Source organism: Pyrus communis, chromosome 6 (genome assembly GCF_041283825.1).
Source record: "Pyrus communis isolate YQ-2024b chromosome 6, ASM4128382v1, whole genome shotgun sequence".
Classification (NCBI taxonomy): Eukaryota; Viridiplantae; Streptophyta; class Magnoliopsida; order Rosales; family Rosaceae; genus Pyrus; species Pyrus communis.
In genome coordinates this window covers 13,097,186-13,117,368 of record NC_142570.1, presented here as the reverse complement: position 1 = coordinate 13,117,368, position 20,183 = coordinate 13,097,186, and the positions used below count along the sequence as shown (strand labels likewise).

The following is a 20,183-nucleotide window of genomic DNA, read 5'->3' as shown; positions in this document are numbered from 1 at the left end:
TGTCGTCAGTTTGTACACAAGGGAAGGGAAAGAGTCCCATCAGGCAAAATGTGTTTTGAAGTTTTGGCCCAGGATTTTATTTTTTGGCCCAATCCAATTCTCTCATAACCTAAACAATCACGGAGGCTAATGTTGGGGCCCAACAATCTCACCTACAAGCCCAATCAGGTCTCAAAGCCCAATATTTACAAAAGCTTCACAAGCCAAGCTTAAATCCATGCATACAATGCAAAACAAAGAGTATGCAAATTTATGATCATGCCACACTAATAAAATAATAGTTTATTGGACGCCAATCTTATGCAAATCATGCATATTTATCGTGCCAAGCCGTATTGCAGTATTAATATATTAATATTATAACTTGAGTCACGCCAAGCATGTAACACGCTTAAATGAGCCTAAGCTACATAACGGGGCTTGCCGAGTGGTTCATGGAATTAGAATTGTGGAAGACTTTAGGTTGCTTGGGAGCACCAAAAGTCCAAGCTCATGATTTTGGATTCATGTGGGAAGGTTTGAGAGGGAACAAATCAAGTTTCCCCTTTCTCTTGCAAACCAACTAGGAACTTGGAAAACAACTAATGCCCAAAGTCGAGCTATCCAAATTAGAACCAAATCACAAGTTTACCTGAAGCCGCGCACCACATTACTAGAGAAAGAAGGAACTTTTCCTTTCCTTTCCCATCTTACACAGAAAAACAAGGAGAGAAAGCAGAGGCGAATGTTACCAAAGATGAAGTCGTATTGATTGACTTGGTGCAAGAAAGGTGTTGTGGGACTTGGTGCAGGAAAAGAGAAACTTTGGGCAGTATGCTCAAATAGGCTTCATGGGGCTCCTGGCCTCTGCAATGTTATACCAAAAGGGAAACCTGTAGCTGCAGCCATGGAAAGAGGAAGGGAAGACTTAGCAAATTTGGAGAATGAGAAAAAGCCAAGGGATTCTCCTAGCTAGAGCTTGGAAGGATCCATGCTTCTATATATAAAAGGCATCAATATGCTACAAAAGGAGAGACAATCACGTGGGGGGAAGGAGAACGACAAGGGTAGTAATGCACCAAGCAGAGCAAGCTTCTTCTAAGTGCAAGAAACCCTAATTCTTCAAAGATAAGCTTTTCTTTCATTCTAAACCTTCCAATAAGCTTCCTTACCTCTTGAAAAAACTACAAAACCATAGAACCAAGAACAACTTCTCTCTCTCTCTCTCTCTCTCTCTCTCTCTCTCTCTCTCTCTCACGCTAAATAAGTGGGATTTTGGCTTCGACACCATGCATCATTCAAGCAAGTCATAATTTATTATGATTACTCATTAATTCCCAATGTTTGTTAGTTTAACAAATACTCCTCAAAGCCACCGAAATCAAAAGGGAAACATTCGACTACTGAGGGAAGCACTTCGCCAGCGAAGGAAACATTCGACTAGCATGGGAAGCATTCACACTCATCGGAAGAGCTTCCATGGCTACGGGAAGAGCTTTCACGACTGCGGAAAGAGCTTCCACAGCTGTGGGAAGAACTTGAACTACCACAGGAAGCAACTCATCATCGTTGGAAGCACTCAACATAACACCAAACCAAGCATCCAAGAGCTGCTGGAAGAACAACAAAGCATTCCCTAGGACTTGCTTTTTCTTTGGGATGTTTTGGGCTTAGTCCTCGCTAGGTTAGACATGAGGTAGGTGAAGGTTTTGGCTCGCCTCTTAATAACAGAAGCGCATCATAGCCCTTCGGCACAAAAACCACCCAACATTTTTAAAGAAAGTTGAGCACTAATATGCTCTAGTACTACGAAAATTTTTATCAAACTAATTTGATAATATTAAAAATATTCTTAAAAGCACATATAATGTCTCTTAACTTTTTGAAATGGAACAACACTCACCATCCTCCCGTCTTAAATTCTCCTTTCACAAGGCAATTGAAATCTTGTTCAAGCAATCTTCACAAGAGGGTGTCTGACGAAATTTAACATACTATGTGTTTGATTTATTTATTTATTTTTATATGGTTTTGTAGTACCAAGATATTTTATAGAAACGATAAAGCACAATAACAAGTTTTTTCAGGATAAGCACGTGGCAGATTTTATATATATGATAACGGAAACATTTGTGAAACTATAACTATATCGTGTTTGATGCTTCTTTGACATTGTCTTTGAAATTAGAAGACAATAAAGCCGTTGCATTTCCCTCCTCACATTCCCCACTCACCTTATCTTTTCATTAGTTGTTTCTCTTTGCTTTCCCTCCAATCAATCCACCAGAAGAAAAAAAATGAATCCAAAATCAGATACCAAAAAACATCTGATCTTCATTTACTACTCAGCTCACTCAGTAACCAGAGAATTAGTGGCCTTGCTCAGTTCCAATGGCCACCAAATTAGGCTTCAATTTAACATCTCCAACCCCTTTTAATCCCTCTATTCAGAGACCCTTTGTGTCTGTTTCTTCTCCCTCCTCCACTAGGGTTGAGTCTTTTCAGATCAGTGGCAGACAGCTATGCCTCCGCCTCCGCCGCCGCCGCCTTTTGGTACTTCCGGCCAAGGCTACTGCTGACCAACAAGGTTAGGATCATATGTCCATCTAAGCTTCGAGTTTGATTTTTTTGTTGTAGCCGCTTTAATTGTAGTTCTGATTAATAGTAAATGAAAATGATCCATCATGTAAAGCAATATTCTAAACTACGGGAACGGAAATTAGAATGTAAGTGCAAAGGGTGATCACACTATTCTGGTGAACTGGCTTATCCATGATAAAGGGTGTACTAATTTATCAGCAAACAGATAGTATGTGGAAGATTCAATTTTTACTTCATTACATAGGTAGGGGCAGATTAGTAGGACCACTAACCTAGCCACCGCCATGAAAGAATATAATATAACAAGAATCTTCAATTTGAGATTTATTTTCTAAGTTTTAATGCAAAATGAATAAGGGACTTATTCATGACTCAGTCTTAAGTTATTTTAGCTTACACAATGGAGTGTGGACATTTTTTCCATATCAAGTTTTCTTGTACTATTTAATGAGTAATGTTATATAGATCACATTTATTAATCTCGTTTTTTATTGGTATGAGGGATCTTTTTTTTGTCAAATGATTGGTTTGTTAGATTAGATGTTAGATTAGAGAGCTGACGGGGTTTGAACATACGTAGTGGTGCAAAGGCAACACTTTTCTCCACCACTATGGTAGAGGGCCACTTGCGTACGAGGGATCCAATTGCATAATTTGATATCATGCGAGTCTTGTCCCTGTGAAAATTTTAATCAGCAATGTAGTCAATTCTTGTAAAAGTAGTAAGGAATTCTTGACGATATTGAGCTAGAACAACCTGTTTTTCCTGAATACCTCGATTCAACGCCAAAGAATTTCGTGCTGCTACTAGGGATGGGTTCGGTTTTTTGCCAAAATCGAAACCAAACCAAAATTTCAGTTCGGTTCAATTTTCTTTCGATTTTCTTCGGTTTGGTTTTTTTTTTCAGTTTGATTTTGTTCAGTTCGGTTCCTGTTATTTTTTATTTATAAAACCTGTTTTTTTATATGAATTTTTAGAGGAAAAAAAAAATTTGTATTGGTAGATTAATAATAAAAAAATGAAAAAAATAGGAAAGTAACTGTACATATACAAGATCATATATTTAGAAATAGGCTTGTATTGGTAGACTAATAATCTAATAATTCATCTCAATAAACTGACCATGCAACTACAAGTCTCAAACCATTCATGGCTTTTTTCCAATGAAGTTATCAATACAAGTCTCTGGCCTGCGACAGAAGTTTCACATAAAAAACAAAAACAATGACAAAGTCAGACCCAAAAAACAAATGAAGGTTCATAATAAACAAATAAAAGAAACAGGTGAAGGTGTCGTGTTGTTAAGGCTCAAATAATGTCGTGAGTCATTAAGTGTAAAGGGATTCAGTTCGGTTTTCGAACCTCTAAAACTGCAACCAAACCAATAAAGTTCAATTCGGTTTGGTTCGGTTCCTTTTTTTTTCGGTTTTGGTTTGATGGTCAGTTTGGTTTTTTTCGGTTTTCAGTTTTTAAACCCACCCCTAACCGCTACCATACCGTAGTCATCTTTACTTGGTGATAACTAAGTAAGTTTTTTTTTTTTTTTTTTTTTTTAATTTATACTCTTTGCATGGTTTGTTTTTGGAATACCTGCTGAGTCAATTCCGATGTCCTTTTTTCAGGCAAGGTCGAAAACGATGACGTTGTTGACAGTAAGATTCTGCCGTATTGCAGCATAGACAACAAAGCGAAAAAGTCTTTGGGTGAACTTGAACAAGATTTTCTTCAAGCTTTACAAGTAATTTTACACTACATTTTAATGTTTTACAGTACTATAGTGTTTTTCTATTGAACACACTATGATTCTATGGATGAAAAGATGCAAGAAAGTACTAGGTCTGGATCTCAACCAAGGTTCCGACTTAGTTCTTCGACCGCTTTCACAACTTATCCCGGTGGCATTTTGGTTACCTTCTTCAAGAAGTCAGCTAGTTTTTTATTAATTTGGATGGAACGTGTTAAAGGATGTTTGCATTTGAGATACTAACTGGTCTCTTCTTTTTTTTGCTCGTAAAGTCATTCTACTATGACGGAAAAGCTATTATGTCAAATGAGGAATTTGATAACCTCAAGGAAGAACTCATGTGGGAAGGCAGCAGCGTTGTCATGCTAAGTATGTACCGTTTCATTTGTTCAAAGAATGGGACTTGGCACCTCAATGTTTTGGGATTTCATAATGGTAATATTTCTAAGATTTATTTTCGGTTTCTGTTGTTTAATTTTACCATGCAGGTTCCGATGAACAGAAGTTTCTGGAAGCCTCAATGGCCTATGTGTCTGGCAAACCAATTTTGACAGATCAAGAGTACGATGAGCTGAAGCTGAGACTAAAGGTTAGTTTGTGCTGGTTTCATGTTTAGGCATGTAAAATATGATTAATGGTATACTTTCTTCTTGCCATCGGTCTATCGTTTCCATTTGCTTCAGTTGGTGAACATGATTTTTTTTCTTTTCCAGACAGAAGGGAGCGATATTGTTGTCGAGGGTCCAAGATGCAGTCTTCGTACTAGAAAGGTGCATAATGCTGAGTTTTACTCTTTCTCTATATATCCATCATATGAATTACCGTGTGTACATTTAATTTCGTGGTTTTATAAGTACTGCATTGTTTTAGATGGTTCCTATGCATCATGTGCCGCAAAATGTGAATGTAATTACTAAATATCAAAAGGATTATCTCTTTAAGAGAAAACATTTCTTCAGTTTTTTGTATTCGTGTGTTTGGTTATACATGTATGGATGAAAATCCATTACTTCAATACTGGATCTAAAGATTCTAAACGGGCAATTTCACTTGCTTGTTCCCCCAAACCTCCCTGCACTTCTGCAGATTGATTTACCATGTAAAAAGTTGTTTAAAGTTGTTATGTACTACTTGTTTTCAGTAAATTCTTATGTGTATTTGGATATTTAGCCGTCCTTTTTTCAACCTCTAATATAACTTTTTGGTGAGATTCCTTGCTAAAACTGAGTTGTGCTTGTATTGATTAACTTTCTCCCAACAGGTTTACAGTGACCTGTCTGTTGACTATTTGAAGATGCTCCTGCTAAATGTCCCTGCAACTGTTGTCGCGCTTGCAGCGTAAGTCAACTTCTTATATCATCAAGCATACGCTTGAAACTCACAAGCTGATGACATGCAATAGATTCTAGGCACTGTTATTACATGCTTGCTCCTTAACACGTAACCGAAATGTAGATCATTAAATCTGATGGCTCCAAAACCAACTGCTTAACCACTTCTCTTGTCACTGAAGTTCTCGTCAAGTTTTCGTAGATGATATTGAATCTACTAATTAACAAACATTTTTGTTTCCCCATCTGCTAGGTTCTTCTTTTTGGATGATCTGACCGGTTTCGAAATCACGTATCTTTTGGAGGTATATTGGTTTAACCACATGAACTTTTGGTTTCTGTACGTATCCATTTTATGCTCTTTCAAAAAAAACCTTTAGTAAATTCTTGGATTGCAGCTGCCGGAGCCATTCAGCTTCATTTTCACATGGGTTGCTGCTGTGCCTGTCATAGTTTATTTAGCTCAGGCACTCACAAAACTAATTATCAAGGATGTTTTGATCCTAAAGGTAGGTGTTTTGTCAAATGCTACCTTAATTTGTGGATACCATATTGCTTTTAACATTTCACGTTTATTTTTCTAGGGCCCTTGTCCAAACTGTGGTACAGAGAACTTGTCATTCTTTGGGAGCATACTTTCAGTTTCAAATGGTGGTTCTACCAACAACATCAAATGCTCAAAGTGAGTATAAAACTAATCACTGATTCTAGACAAAGCGTTGCAGTCAGTCATGCACACGTGAATGATTTCTGACTGTGTTTAGATACATGTTGACTCCACAGTGGAGCTCACTTGCACCAATAGTCAGAAATCATTCACGCATGTGCGAGAGCAACTGACGGTAGCATTTTTTTTTTTCTTTTTCTATCGACTTTCTTTGTTTTCCACTTGTGTGGTTTCATCTTTTGGACTTTACTTGGCTCCTTCATATAAGGAGTCATTCCTCCTTCATTGATAATGTGGCATCATTTCATTACAAAATCATAAAAATCCAAACCGTTCATTCTCTTTATCATTGTATAATGACTCATTTAATTTAGAAACTAGTTAGTTATTAGTATGAGTCAAAAAAGTTGGCGATTCACCATGAAGATGTTATTTGTTACTGTTGGTTTGTTCAACACATAAGAAAAAGAAAATTATTTCCAAATTGATTGATTTTTTTTAAGAGAGAATCTTTAGACAATGACAAAGACAATGAAATGGTTTGATTATAATGTTTGCACGGTGAAATGATGTTGATTATAATATTTGTACGGTAAAATAATGTAACGTCGTCGTTGAAAGAGGAATGGCCGGAGTCAAGCATTATACTTTTCTCTTGATTTGGATTCTGCGCTTCTTTGGACATGATTACAAAAGTTTTGCTTCCATTTAATTTTAACTGTGATGAGTAACATTTTACTGCAGCTGCGGAACTCCATTGGTGTATGATTCAAAGTCGCGCCTGATCACGTTGCCGGAAGGAAGCAATGCTTGACTAGAATTTGTGCCAAGTTTTTTCTTGTGCTGAAGAAGAAGAAGAAGAATATGTACTTTTTTTGGTTTCGTGAGGTCTCTCTGGAACATCTCAACAGTTGACTGTGAATATGAATACAAGGAAAGAGGAAGATGATATCATATGATCAGACGGTTCAGTTTTACTCTTGTGCCCTACATAAGCCTGTAGGTCGGAAACACAGTTGCCGGTGCGCGAAACTTAGAATAATAACTCAAATTCTAACGGCCTCCAGAAAAATGAGAATCACATCAAACCCTAATCGCGACAAAACATGTGACGCGCTCCTTCCCACTCGATCCATCCGAAATGCCGCCTCCGAAGAACCATCAGTGCTAATGCTACAGCCATCTTCTCTATAGGATCGCCACGTCCAAATAATCTCCCATCTACACAAAATGATAAGATGTGAGACCACCCCCTTTTTGGGTCAAACCCAATAGAGTTTGACATAAAATTTCAGTTTACCAGAAAGTTCAGATCATTCAGTGCCTTGCTTTCATCCACTTGTCTCCCGTTTCCATGAGAATTCCTCATCCCAACCTTAGAAACCAAGATATACACGATTTTAAAAATAAATAAATAAAAAAGGAGAGGGGCAAAAGTAGTTCTCAATTGTATGTGCATGAGTACTTCTCGATTGTGTATGTACCTAAGCTTAATTGTTTCGTTTCCCACCTCGCTAAATGCTGGAAAACGAGTAAATATCATACTGCATACGCACCCGTAGACTACCTCCAAATGTAATGGAAGATAAATTTCAAAATAAAAAGAAAAACGAGGGGACAACAAAACCAACTGGAAAGAATTTATCGGGATCTGATCAGTATGAGAAATAGTAAGGAATTTTCTAAAACAGCAAGTTTTAAACTAATAATTGCATACAACAGTTGAAATACAATTTCACATGTTTTTACCGCAAAGAGGTGAAAACACACAAAGGAATATCGCTTTTCCTATTGAGAGGATTTATTATTTTGACTTGAATGAGCATAATTTTGAGTTGAAGCACAAAAGAGGACTCATTTATCCGTAGAGTGGATCATAAAGAAATTGGTTCTTGGGTAATCTATCTCATCTTGATACGTGGATTTGAAGATCTACAATTGAAGGTAGCAAGTACCTGTTTCACCACAAAGCGACTGTGGTAGCAATTGAAGGTAACAATTAATACCAAAACTGCAAAAAAAATAACCTGTAGAAAACAAAACACTGGGGTTGCACATACCTTAGTGAAAACCCGAAGGAGCAGAGGGCAAGTCTGCATTGCATACAAAAACAAACAAAGCCTTTCATAAATATATCATATAAACCAGCAAAAAAAAAATTAATAATAAATTAAAAATTTGAAAAATACAGAAACCGTAAAGAAGTAACTAGCAGAGCTGAAAGTTAAAGAGAGTACCTTTTCGCGGTCGATGGGTTCGGAGTGGGGGCGAGGTGGCGGGGGCGGCGGACCCCCTGGAATGAGGCGGGGGAGGAGGAGGGAGTTGTCTTCAGGGTGGACCTCGGGTCTGGGGCCCCGGCCCGCCCATTTTTCGTCTAAGTTTCTCTCTTCTCCATCGTTGAAGTCCCAGCTTGAGAACGATTTCGGGTTTTTAGGTCGGGTTTTGGAGTTGATGTTATAGAAATTTACCATCCAGAAATTTTTCATTATGATCGGGACACAAATGGCACATCATATGTTTTTATATAAATAATGAAAATTTTTATTTTTTAAGTTATTAACTTTGTAACGCACATATCTCACAATTTGTATAGTCACACGTGATGTACCACCCGTATATCGGTCACAAAAAATTTCTCTTTAAGATGAACTCCAATTTAATTATCATATGAAAGAAAATTAAGTCTCTAAATTATTTTTTAAGAAAAATCAATCTTTGAATTATAAAAAGAAAATTTTATTTAAACACATATAACCTTTTACTACATCCAATTTAAATTTTAAATATTAATTGTCTATTTTACCTTATTGTGTAATTACTACTAAGAACGAAATGAAATTAATAATAAAATTCAAATATATCAATAAACTCACACACTATAATTAAATCCTAGTATCACCCTTTATTTATCTTATGTTCATTCCAACTAAAACTCTAATAGCTCAACTAATACTTGCACCATTCACCAAATTCATCAATTGCCATGTGCACATGAGATTGCAGAAATATAGAAGGATTGGTAAGCCAATCCCACTTGAGGCTCTTCATCCACATTGGAAAAAATTGGATTTTATCAATTTGCCAAATAGTAGTAAACAACCAATTCCTCCGGAAAAGTCACGAGTAAAGAGACACTTCTGCAAGTCTCATGATAGGGAATTTACCACAACGTAAACGGGCTAAAAACTCCTATAATACTTGCAAGAATGACAAGATTATTGTAGTATAAATGGATCTCGCAAGGTCGTCATCCACAGGGATTATTAAAAATCGAAGCAAACCAAATTCCAATTAATTATTGTAAAGCATAAAGTTGAGATGATTGATTTTTATAACATAATTTAATAAAAAGAATTTAATTAATAAAAGAAACTAATATGCAATATTAAAGATGAAGAAAAAGGAAACAGTTTTGTAGAAATCAAATTAAAGAAAGCACTAGGGTTCCACCATCACCTAGCAATCCTATGTATTTTTACTAATTACTTATGATCTACACATGCCACTTTGAAAATTAGGTCTTCCTAATTTATATTCTACTTGGAACCTCCAACATATAACGTATACCTAACATACAACCCGTCCAGACATTTGGATCAAATCTGAACATGAAAGACTCATTATGCTCTATGAAAACCCTTTGAAAAACCATGCAACCCCTAAGACGTGGTGTTCATCTTAAGCGAAATTACAATTATTAACCACATGAAGCCAGCACCAATTTCAAGGAACCTTCTAACCAAAATTGCATCAAATTACTTTTCTAAAAATCCTAATGGTGATCAGGCATTAAGACAATTAGATAGTTTTAATCACAGTGATTAGTAATTCAAAATGCACATGCAATCAATCATAAGCAATTAAATAAAAATCACATATTCATGCTACGGCTCAAGGCATCGCCCTAGCAAAAGGAATTAGTTACGCATATTCATAATTGAAATCATATAAAATATTATTAAGAATAAAAGGAATGAAAACACCTTAGAGTAGAAAATTTCCAAGAACCCTAGCAAAGTTCTTTGTCTCCGAAGTTGAATAATAATAAGTGTAGAAAAGACTAAGAACGGCAAAGCAATACATTTGCTAAGCCATAGCACAAACCCTAAAAACAAGGTGCTTTATTCTAACTAGGAAACTAAATAATAATAAAATATCTTAGAAAATAAAGTTCTAATTAAACTAGGAGAATCTACATAGAAAATGTCCAGCCATATTTTAGCCTCAAATCTCCTCCAAATCCAGCCCATAATAGCTTTTTTTGAAGATCAGGACGTTTTGAACACATCTTCTGAAGGCCATGAACCCATCTGAGGTCATCTTAGGCTCCAAAAACTCAAGTCAAGCCCAAAACGTCACTATTCTAGCATTGCACATTGCTCCTTTATTTTATTGCCAGAAAATCATCGTTTGGTAGAAAAATCTGATATTTTGATACAAACAAGCTAAGTGACTCACGATCGTCCTCCAACTAGAATTACTTCAAAATTCGTCCATTTGACCATGTTTTTCTCCAGAAGAAGTCGAAAGTCCTATATTGGAAATACAATTCAAAGTATCAAAATTCTTCCAAAATATTAACCAAAATATACTAAGAATAGCGTTAAATATATAATATAAAATATACTCATCATCTCATAATTGGAAAATTTCCAAGGAGAAATACCAATGTTCTTAGATTATAAACTTACTTGCTCGTTGATAACTAGAAGGGGATTAATTGTTTGATTTATTGCTTATGTGCATCAGAAGAAGAAAAAAAAAAAAAAAAAAAAGCAAATGTCTGGGTCTGGTAGCAAAAAGAAAAAAAGCAGTACAGAAATCCTAGTCATATACGACATATGCAACTATTGAGCTCACGGTGGGAGGGGGGAGTCAAAAGGTGCATCTTCGAAGGAAAAACAAATTACTTAGAGATGTTATTTTATAAAGAGGATAGGTGTAAAAAATAATTTTACACTTTGAATTGGATTTGAAAGGGTAGTTTAGGTAATAAATTTGGGTTTAAAGAGATCCTAATTCTTTAACAAAAAACAATATGGGTGAAGATAGTAAGTTAAAGGCGCGTTTACTAATCCGTAATCAAATTGAGAGGAATTGAATTGAGTAGGAATTGGATTGAGGAGGAATTGGAATGAGGTGGAGTCAAAATCGGATTCCTATTGAAACTGTTTACTTAAATGTTCTGGAATTGGATTCGAAATGACACTAATTTCATAAAGCTGTTTACTAATTTAGCAGAATCAGAATATAAACCAGTATGATTACTAAAATGCACTTGTCCCAAATCAAATATTTTATATACTTTTTTTAATAAAATTTGATATAATATATAATAGTAAGAAAAAAAATTATTTAAATTTTAACAATTCCCGTGTTTGTTATTTTTAATAAAACTTGAGTTCTGTTTACTTTTTTTTTTTTTCACTTTTTACTATTTAAAGAGTAAAAAACGCATTTAACAAAAAAAGTTAAAAACCCAACAACAAAAATAACAGGAGTTGGGAAAGGTTCTGGAACCTTCACGGTTCCACTTCCACCATAACCTTTTTTACTCTCCCCCCTTTGCCTCCTCAATTGATTTTTGCGATCATCTCCTGACCTTGTTCTATCGGCTTGAAAATCTCCTTTTGTCGGGTCATCGAGTTGTAAACGATGAACTCCTTGTTGGCAACCATTCTTGGATCATCTCAGTGTGCAAATCATAAGGTTTGCTTTTATCTATATACTCCTCTGCATCTGTCTCTCCACAACTAGAATGGAATCTGTGACTGTCCAAAGTTTGTTGGTAGAACTGTTGGGGTTGATTGGTGGTGGGTCTTGGCAGTATAGGAGGTGGTGCGGTGGTGTGAGTTGATTAAGGGGGGGGATGAGTGTGCTTTTCATGTTTGAACCGTGATGAAAAGGGGCAGGGTAATTTCAGTAGAGAAGTCTAATTCTAGAAGTTGGCTTTCTTTCGGAATTCAAATACCTCTTCCAAGTTGGTAATTGGATTCCGACAATATTAGGAATCTGATTACTAAGTTTAGGTGGAGCCCACAAATAATTTCATTCCCAAAATTTAGTAAACGCCGGAATCAGTTGGGGAAGAATTCAATTCCGTTTCTTCTACCTCCATTCCGATTTCGTAAACAGGCCATGAGTGTAATAAGAGGTTACATGGGTTCAAATGTAAATTACATTTTAACCCCTCAAGTTTGGACAAAATTACAACCTCATACAACATCATTAAAACATTTCAATTCCATACTATCATTTAATTTCAATATCATACGTTATGTTAAAAAAATCTGTTAACTCAACCGTTAAGTGATGATGTGGCACATATGGATTAATAAAAAATAATTAATTAATAAAAAACACATTAGGCCCCACCACCCATCCATCCACACCTTGTATCATTCCCATCTATTCGTCCCCTTCGTTCGTCCTCTCCCTTCACCACCAAAACTCAACTTCCCCCTCTGTTTTTTCCCTCTCCGTTTGCCCCCTCCCTTCACCACCAAAACCACATCTACATACTAATTCCTTCCCCTTCCATCCGTCCCCCTGCCTTCGACCCCAAAACCACATATGCACCCTTGTCCTCTAATCCAAAACCCTCGAAATCACACCCAATTCTCTGCAATTCAATCTTCTCTCTGTGATTCAAGCTCGTAAAAACCCTAATTTCAACTACCCCAACTTGAAGCTTCCCATTATCTCTCTACGATTCAAGCTAAAAACACTAATCTTCTCTCACTGCGATTCAAGCTCATAACAACCCAAATTGCAATAAACCCTCTTCCGTTCTCGTATGGAGCAACTAGGGAAGCTTAGTCATCTGGGTCGAGTTCTCCACGTTGCTCAAGGCAGTGAGAGATCTGGGAGTGGATTGGAGCCTCGTCGCAATGGGGGTTCGTGGGTCAGGTCGAACTCGAGCAATGACGAGTTTAAAAGGTGGTCCAGTTCAAATAAGGGGAAAAGTCACTGTGGGTCGGGTCAAACTCAAGCAATGCCGGATTTAAAGGGTGGTCCGGTTCGAATAAAGGGAAGAGTCATTGGACTCGTAAAGCAAGAGCTGTAATAACTAGGACAGTTGGGTCGGCATTGGCATCAGAGGTGGGATGCTGCAGAAGTTGGCGTAGGTGGTGGTGGTGGGCTGATGGGAAAGAAGGATGTTTTTAATATATTTATATTCTGTTTTTTAATTTATGTAGTGGGGCCAACTATGTTTTATTAGTATTAATTAATTGTTTTCAATTTGTTTTTTTAGCCACATAAGCACAAATGTGGATTCATATGTGCTACGTCATCACTTAACGGTTAAGCTAACATATTTTTTAACGGAACGTCAGATATTGAAATTAAATGATAGTAAATGTATGAAATTGAAATGTTTTAAAGATGTTGTATGAGGTTGTAATTTTGCCCAAACTTGAGGGGGTAAAATGTAATTTACCCTAAAACTTTCCATTACAAAAATTTGCCAATTACATCTCTAATATTATATTTGAAGCTACTATATTCAATTTTCCGTCAATTTAAGTCATGTTAATTGCATATGATACACATTGGAGGGTAGATTGGTAATTTTCTATAACGAAATAGTTTATGAAGTTAACTTTGGAGGGTAAATGAGACGTTAGATTCGCAACCTACATGAAATGCTTAGGGCTTATAGGCAAGATAGTGACAGTATTATACTCTAAAGTGTGTCAAGTGAATTGCTAATAGTAGGGATGCTATTAGCAATTTTTAATGAATTCAGGGACCAGATTTTCACTAAAATAATAGTTTAGGAACTAAATTGGCACTTCATCCTAGAAATTTATCATGTACTGAAACTTGATTAATTTTGCAGGTTATGGGTCATGACAATTAATAGGTACGGCATACAAGTACCAAAGTATAAGTCGTAAAAAAAAATTAAAAAAAAAAAAACTAACAAAGTGGTGGAGAATTCACAAATCACTGGCAAAAGTCACTTTGTTTGTACTTCACACCATTTGCTGTAAATACGCGTGGAGGGCTCATTTGTAAATATACCAATTCTCACTATCTCCATGAGAGATCAAGAAGCTATGTTAAGGCTAGAAAAAAGAGAGAAAATTAGAGAATTATTTTTGTATTCCTATTATTTCAGATAAGAATGTAAACTTCTCCTGCTGCTCCGAGAACGTACGCATACTTGTCGAACATCGTAAATATTTTGCCTTATTTACTTTAAATAACACTACACATATATCGTCTATTTCACAACACCTTATCAGCACGACAAGCTCTTGTGTCGGTAAAAACTATGGGATCATGATTTTCTAGGCCCATGACACATGGCACCTTGGGTGGCAAGAAGGATCGGAATACCATAGCAAGTGAAGTTCAGATGATTAGATTAGTCAAGCTTCCTAGTTAGGATCTATAATACCCTGAAAATTTAAAAATGTATGAATATGTGGAGTAAATTGAGAATAAATAGATTTATGGTTATGAAAATTTGATTAGAGAAATTTTAGAATTTTGTTTTCAAGAATTTATATTGATTTATTTGAATTTAGATTTTAATTAAACTAGTTACAAAGTTTGAAATTTGGAAATTAGTTATTTAAAATCCGTAAACCTTTCGAGGTCATAATTTATATTTTCGAATAAAGCTCGACCCTACGAGCGTGTAGGCGAAAACCGTTCGACAAACGGAGTTATAACGAATGAATTATTAACGTTTAAAGTTAAGGACATTTTAGTAATTTTACTTTAATCTAGAAGGCTCCAGATTTTCTGGTGTAATGAGTTGTGCCACATGTGTGGCTGGGGGATGAAAGGAAAAGAAGAGGAATGAGATAGATGAATGGCTGAGATGAAAAAGAGAGAAGAGAACGGAGAGAAAAGGGTGGGAAACTGCCTAATCAGGGAATGAGCAAGGAGGAAAAGGAGGAAGATCCGGGCGACCCGTTTCCCTATCGCAACCCCGTATAATTTATGGTGAAATTCATCAATTTCCTGAAGAATTGAGATGATTTACCACCATCAATCCTCACGTCGTTACTCCCTCTGCAATTTTCCACCAAAAATGGAGCTGATTTGGTCTTGTTTCACGACAAACTTGTGCCGTGGGTGTCCCGAAGCCACGACATCGATTTCACCGTGTCTGTGCATTCCGTCATGGACCACCATCATCAGTTCACTCACCTTGAACTCAGTAACAAATCCCAACCAAGATTTAAGGCGTCGGAGCTCAAAAAATGTCGAATTGAAAGGAACTCATGTCGAGGGTTTCTGGTGATCCGTTCCAGATTTCAAGTGTTTCCTGGCTGAACTGGACTTTGGCCCAGGTATGAAAGTTATTCCTCTTGTTGCACTCTACAACCCTGTAAAATTTGGTAAATTTTAGTGATCGTCAGAATTTGGGGTTCCCACTCGCCAGAAACCGCCATCGGCGGCGGCACGTGGCCAGAGGCCCGACACTGCCTTTTCATGCAGATTTTGATATTTTAAATCCATAATTGGTACCCATTTGATGTGATTCAATTGTGAAAGAAAATTTTGAATAATGGAGATTAATCTTGTGGGGAATTTGATTTTAAAAAAAATAAAATAAAATTTGGTGAATAACATGCAATTAAATCTTATGTTTTTGGTAAGTAGATTGGGTTATAGTTTTTGTGAGTGATTAAGAAATTTTGAATAAAGAATTGTGGTTAAGGATAGTAAAATAAACAAGAGTAAGTTATTCCAAAATAAAATTTTCTGGTCAGGGCGTTACAGGATCAGAGTAAGTTATTTCAACAGGCTAACCAGTCAGACAACTATTCAGCAACTTGTATCACTTGTCTCCCAAGTAAGGAGACCTAATTCAAGTCAAATTAGGATATCTTAGGGATTAGGCAATAGTCGCAATCTCAGGAGGATTGGATATATTATCATAGATTCCCTCCTAGATAGCTTCCCAATTTAATTAGAACTACTTTCCCTACAAGGACTCTTAAGATCTCTATGAATACTCTAGCTTGGGTATTTACAGAGGGCTTCAACCTTCTTTGGAGTCTTCATCTTCTCCAATACACACATATTATCTCTAAGCCTAACAAAGGCTCATTTTTCATACACATAAAGATCTATGCGCAGACACGTCCATGGATAAATTCATAGGCTTTTTTCATGGATAGTACACGATGTGCACGCTTCACACCATTATTTACTACACTTGTTGTTTGATTCTCCTTCCTGTAGATATGTAGGCAGTCCGATCTGGATTCAACCACACCCTCAATTTACCATATTCCTTCCTTTGCTGGAGATCATGCCCAATTTCTATGAAATTGGCCTCCGTTTGCAGATATGTGCAAATTTGGTTCTAATAATTGGTGTTTTCATTGAGAGAGAACTCATATTCTATCGTCCAACGACCTCTGCCATAAGCAACGATAAAAACAAGAAGATCTTGAAGATGAAGCTTTCATTGATGCTCTAAAGAACAAAATCTCCTACAATTCAAGACAACCACCAATCTAATTCTAGTGACTCACACGAAAGATACTTTTTAAATGATATTGTTGCTGCTACTATCCATGACCAAGGCCTAGGTTTTCCAGAAAAAACACAAAAAAAGAGGTTTTCTAATACCTTTGGTTATTGTCCTCTAATATGTGATTACTTCAAAATGTTTCAATCACTTTAGTATGAAAAAACTAAGAGCACAATCTGACTAATTATTATTGTTTTGCGAAATGGGTATATGCTGATTGCACATCCCATTTTTCGATCCTGCAACAATGGACTAACTCAGTCTCATACTATTCTTGTGGAGCTAGTAATCCTAACAACAACACAACTACTATGACGAGCATAACAGAGTTCCAACACTGGAATAAATTCACTGGGGGCAAGTCAGCCTAAGAAAAAACACAAGCATCAATTCCAATACAAAGCAATGATCATACTTCCAAATTGCTAGAGTTGCAGCTTACGTTAATGCAAGAACAATCTCATTAATGCTCTAGAAAAAGCTTAAGAAAACTGCCTCATACCTGAAGACGAAACTTGAGATAAAGGATCTTGAGAAAACTTATCTATACCTAAAACACAAGAGTTGTTCTGATGGTAGTTTGACCCATCATTCGAACTACACCCAATAGGTGTTACCTTTCAAGTATATATATAATCATCCATATGATATATGCGATGAGATCTTTCAAAATATTATAAAACTTCAGCTTTGCGTTTTGCTATATTTAGCCCATTGCATTAGACATGACATGTCTTTCATTGTTGATCTGTTGGTAAAAATGCAGCACTGGGCCTACACGCAGCCACTGAATTGGCATTAAATACATATTTTCTATTACCCTGAAGGTAATATAGATTTGTGCTTATCCCTACCCATCCCGAGCGGATCCAACCCCATGATCTTAGGAAATATGTTTGCCTTGTTTGTTATGCTGATGCAAGTTACTTATCAAACCCACACAAGGCATGACTCTACATGGTTATGTCTTTACCGTTAGGGATACCACAATATCTTGGAGGTCCACGATATAGACCTTAGTTGCGAAATTCAGAATCGTTCCAAGACTCACCACACATGGTTGAGAACTCTTGCTGAGCATATTCGAATTACATGTGGTTTTCCTCCATCGTTGAGATCCAACAACGATCCATGAAGACTATGCCACATGTATCAACTAGACTATGACATGATACATCAACAACGTCTATGCCAAGCATATTATGTTTACTTTACATCAACAAAGCATTAGGAGGTTGAATCCGATCCCAAATAACTTTTCCAACCTTTTCACGACGTCACTGTCGAAGTCTATCTTCTAGAAACTTGTTCGAGAAATTAGTATGCTTAACTATCTCATATGCAATGTTTGTAGTTATCATTTGGAAGTTATGTCAAACTCATCGGACTATCCAACAATATACTCACTTGATCATAATGTACTCTTTTCCCTATGATTAGAAGTATTTGTCCCATTGGATTTTTGCTTCCTAAGCTTTATGGAGGACCCATCCTAAGTTGGTTATACCCTTGTGAGCTTTTCTACTTGCATGCAAAAGACATAGTTTTGATTCAATTCAAATTTCTCACATGTCCTATTAGTCTATGAATTTCATCTCATCTTGGGTTTTACCATAGTGAGGTTTCATGAGTTTTACCTTTTTACGTTATTATTCCATTGATTTGGGACTCACATTCGCTCATTGTGCTGCTAAAGACTTGATGCACCATTGAGTTGAGTATTTACACACTTAAAGGGAAGGTAGTTTAGGAATGTAATTGTATACATCCTAGTATGGGAATCCACCTGTTTTTCGATAGTTTCCTAATTGTATTGTAATACCTAAAAGGTAAGGAATTTACCTTCCTTACTACTATAAATAAAGGCATAATGGGGGTAAGAAATCACATCTCAGAATTCACTCAATTCTCTCTTTCTCTATGCATACCACACCTTACCAGTCCTATATAACTCTCCAATTAAATAGGCCTACAACATTTTAACATACATTTGTGCTAATTAAAACTTTTAGAAATAAAATAAGAGCAAAATTTGTAAATTAAAAATATGATTGACTTTTTGAAAAAGACATTGACAAAACCTGTTTTCTTACAAATAGCCTATCACAAAAAGCCAGGAAGCTACTTTATTTCATTTCATGAGAGACCTTCAATCCTGCTCAAAATCTGCGTTTTCCCCCCTTTTTGTCTGAAGGCTTCAATCCTGCTCAAAATCTGCGTTAGTTGCCAATTTCCCCTTTCTTCTTTTGGTCTCCTATTTTCCCTTTTTCTGCTGCTTTTTTCCCTTGCTCTTCATCTCGATTTTTCCTTCTCATCTTATCTTACTGGCATCCATTTTCCTCCTTCATCTAAACTTCAATCTTCAGCCATATTTTCTATGGAGATGGTGCGTATAGTTCCAGTGCTTTACCTAGCTCAGGTGTTCCTGAAGCCACCACCTTCTCTCTATTGTTTGCTATTCCTAGCAGTGATGCTCATGGTTTTGCATGGACTTTTTTTGCTTGATAGCCAACTTGTTTATTTCAGTTGTTGGTTTTCTTTACTTTGTGACTGTGCTCGGAAAGCAGACTGGGGTTGGATGATGAGATTGCTGAGGCGATATTATGTGGTGAGCATGGATTTGTGCATGTCGAGAAGCATTGTTTTGGCTAAGGCGGTAGTAGTTGATTTCTTGATTTTCTGTTTTTGGGCCTCAATTGTTTAGTTTGGCCCTTGTTGGTTTGGCCCCTTTTTTTGGGTTGTGTATGCTTTTCTATTTCTGGGCATTTCATTTGTAGATCTGTTTCTTTGTAGTTAATAATATTTTCCTTGACCAAAAAAAAAAAAAAAAAAAAAAAAAAAAAAAAAAAAAAAAAAAAAAGTTAGGAAACTAGCAACAAAAAACAGCCATACAATTCATAACACCTACAACCCAATTATCGTATTAATCTAAATTAAATTAAATGAAGTTAAACTCACTAGAGAACTATGAAATTTTAACGTGGAATAATTTTGTATAGTAGACTTCTTCGATTATAAGTAGAAAGTCTTAGGTTCGACTTGCATATATACCGAATTCGATACTTAATTGTTAAGTTGGCCAAACATGTAGCTTAACCTGAATCTCTTATAAAATGGGATATTATTGTATAAAAAAAGTGTAATGCTTGGAATGTACTATTCCATGTTGTTCAAATATTACACTTCATCTCCTTGTGCTCTTTCTAAATGCTTGGTCCTTACTTGGATTTGTTGAAGTATCTCCAAGAACACCAACTATACTTTTGTTTCTTTAGGCCATCTTTAACCGGGCCGGCTAAAGAGCTATAAGTTAAAACATGGCCCTTCTTGACATAAAACCTATATCATTTCTACAC

At 36.2% G+C, this 20,183-nt stretch overlaps 2 protein-coding genes across 2 annotated transcripts; one reads left to right on the top strand and one right to left on the bottom strand.

The window, feature by feature from the left end:
* The first annotated feature begins 589 nt into the window (after positions 1-589).
* On the top strand, positions 590-7,300 carry LOC137710862 (PGR5-like protein 1A, chloroplastic). The gene is made up of 10 exons (XM_068450014.2): positions 590-2,566; positions 4,204-4,319; positions 4,598-4,694; positions 4,814-4,914; positions 5,039-5,095; positions 5,587-5,663; positions 5,910-5,961; positions 6,055-6,165; positions 6,241-6,338; positions 7,068-7,300. The coding sequence occupies exons 1-10, from the start codon at positions 2,371-2,373 to the stop codon at positions 7,135-7,137; spliced, it is 975 nt and encodes a 324-aa protein (XP_068306115.1). The 5' UTR covers positions 590-2,370; the 3' UTR covers positions 7,138-7,300.
* Positions 7,252-8,801, bottom strand: LOC137710025 (uncharacterized). The gene is made up of 5 exons (XM_088695814.1): positions 8,561-8,801; positions 8,384-8,416; positions 8,279-8,297; positions 7,624-7,698; positions 7,252-7,544 (listed from the first exon to the last, which is right to left on the bottom strand). Exons 1-4 carry the CDS (start codon positions 8,792-8,794, stop codon positions 7,655-7,657), a joined length of 330 nt encoding a protein of 109 aa, XP_088551940.1. The 5' UTR covers positions 8,795-8,801; the 3' UTR covers positions 7,252-7,544; positions 7,624-7,654.
* Between the last annotated feature and the right edge of the window lie 11,382 nt (positions 8,802-20,183).

Bases quoted from the DNA above. Each gene is read 5' to 3' on its own strand.
- LOC137710862 (XM_068450014.2), top strand. From the start codon at position 2,371: ATGGCCACCAAATTAGGCTTCAATTTAACATCTCCAACCCCTTTTAAT. The intron at 5,096-5,586 runs GTGCATAATGCT...TTCTCCCAACAG, and splicing joins GCAGTCTTCGTACTAGAAAG to GTTTACAGTGACCTGTCTGT. The intron at 6,339-7,067 runs GTGAGTATAAAA...ATTTTACTGCAG, and splicing joins AACAACATCAAATGCTCAAA to CTGCGGAACTCCATTGGTGT.
- LOC137710025 (XM_088695814.1), bottom strand. From the start codon at position 8,794: ATGGTAAATTTCTATAACATCAACTCCAAAACCCGACCTAAAAACCCG. The intron at 8,417-8,560 runs GTACTCTCTTTA...TATGCAATGCAG, and splicing joins AACCCATCGACCGCGAAAAG to ACTTGCCCTCTGCTCCTTCG.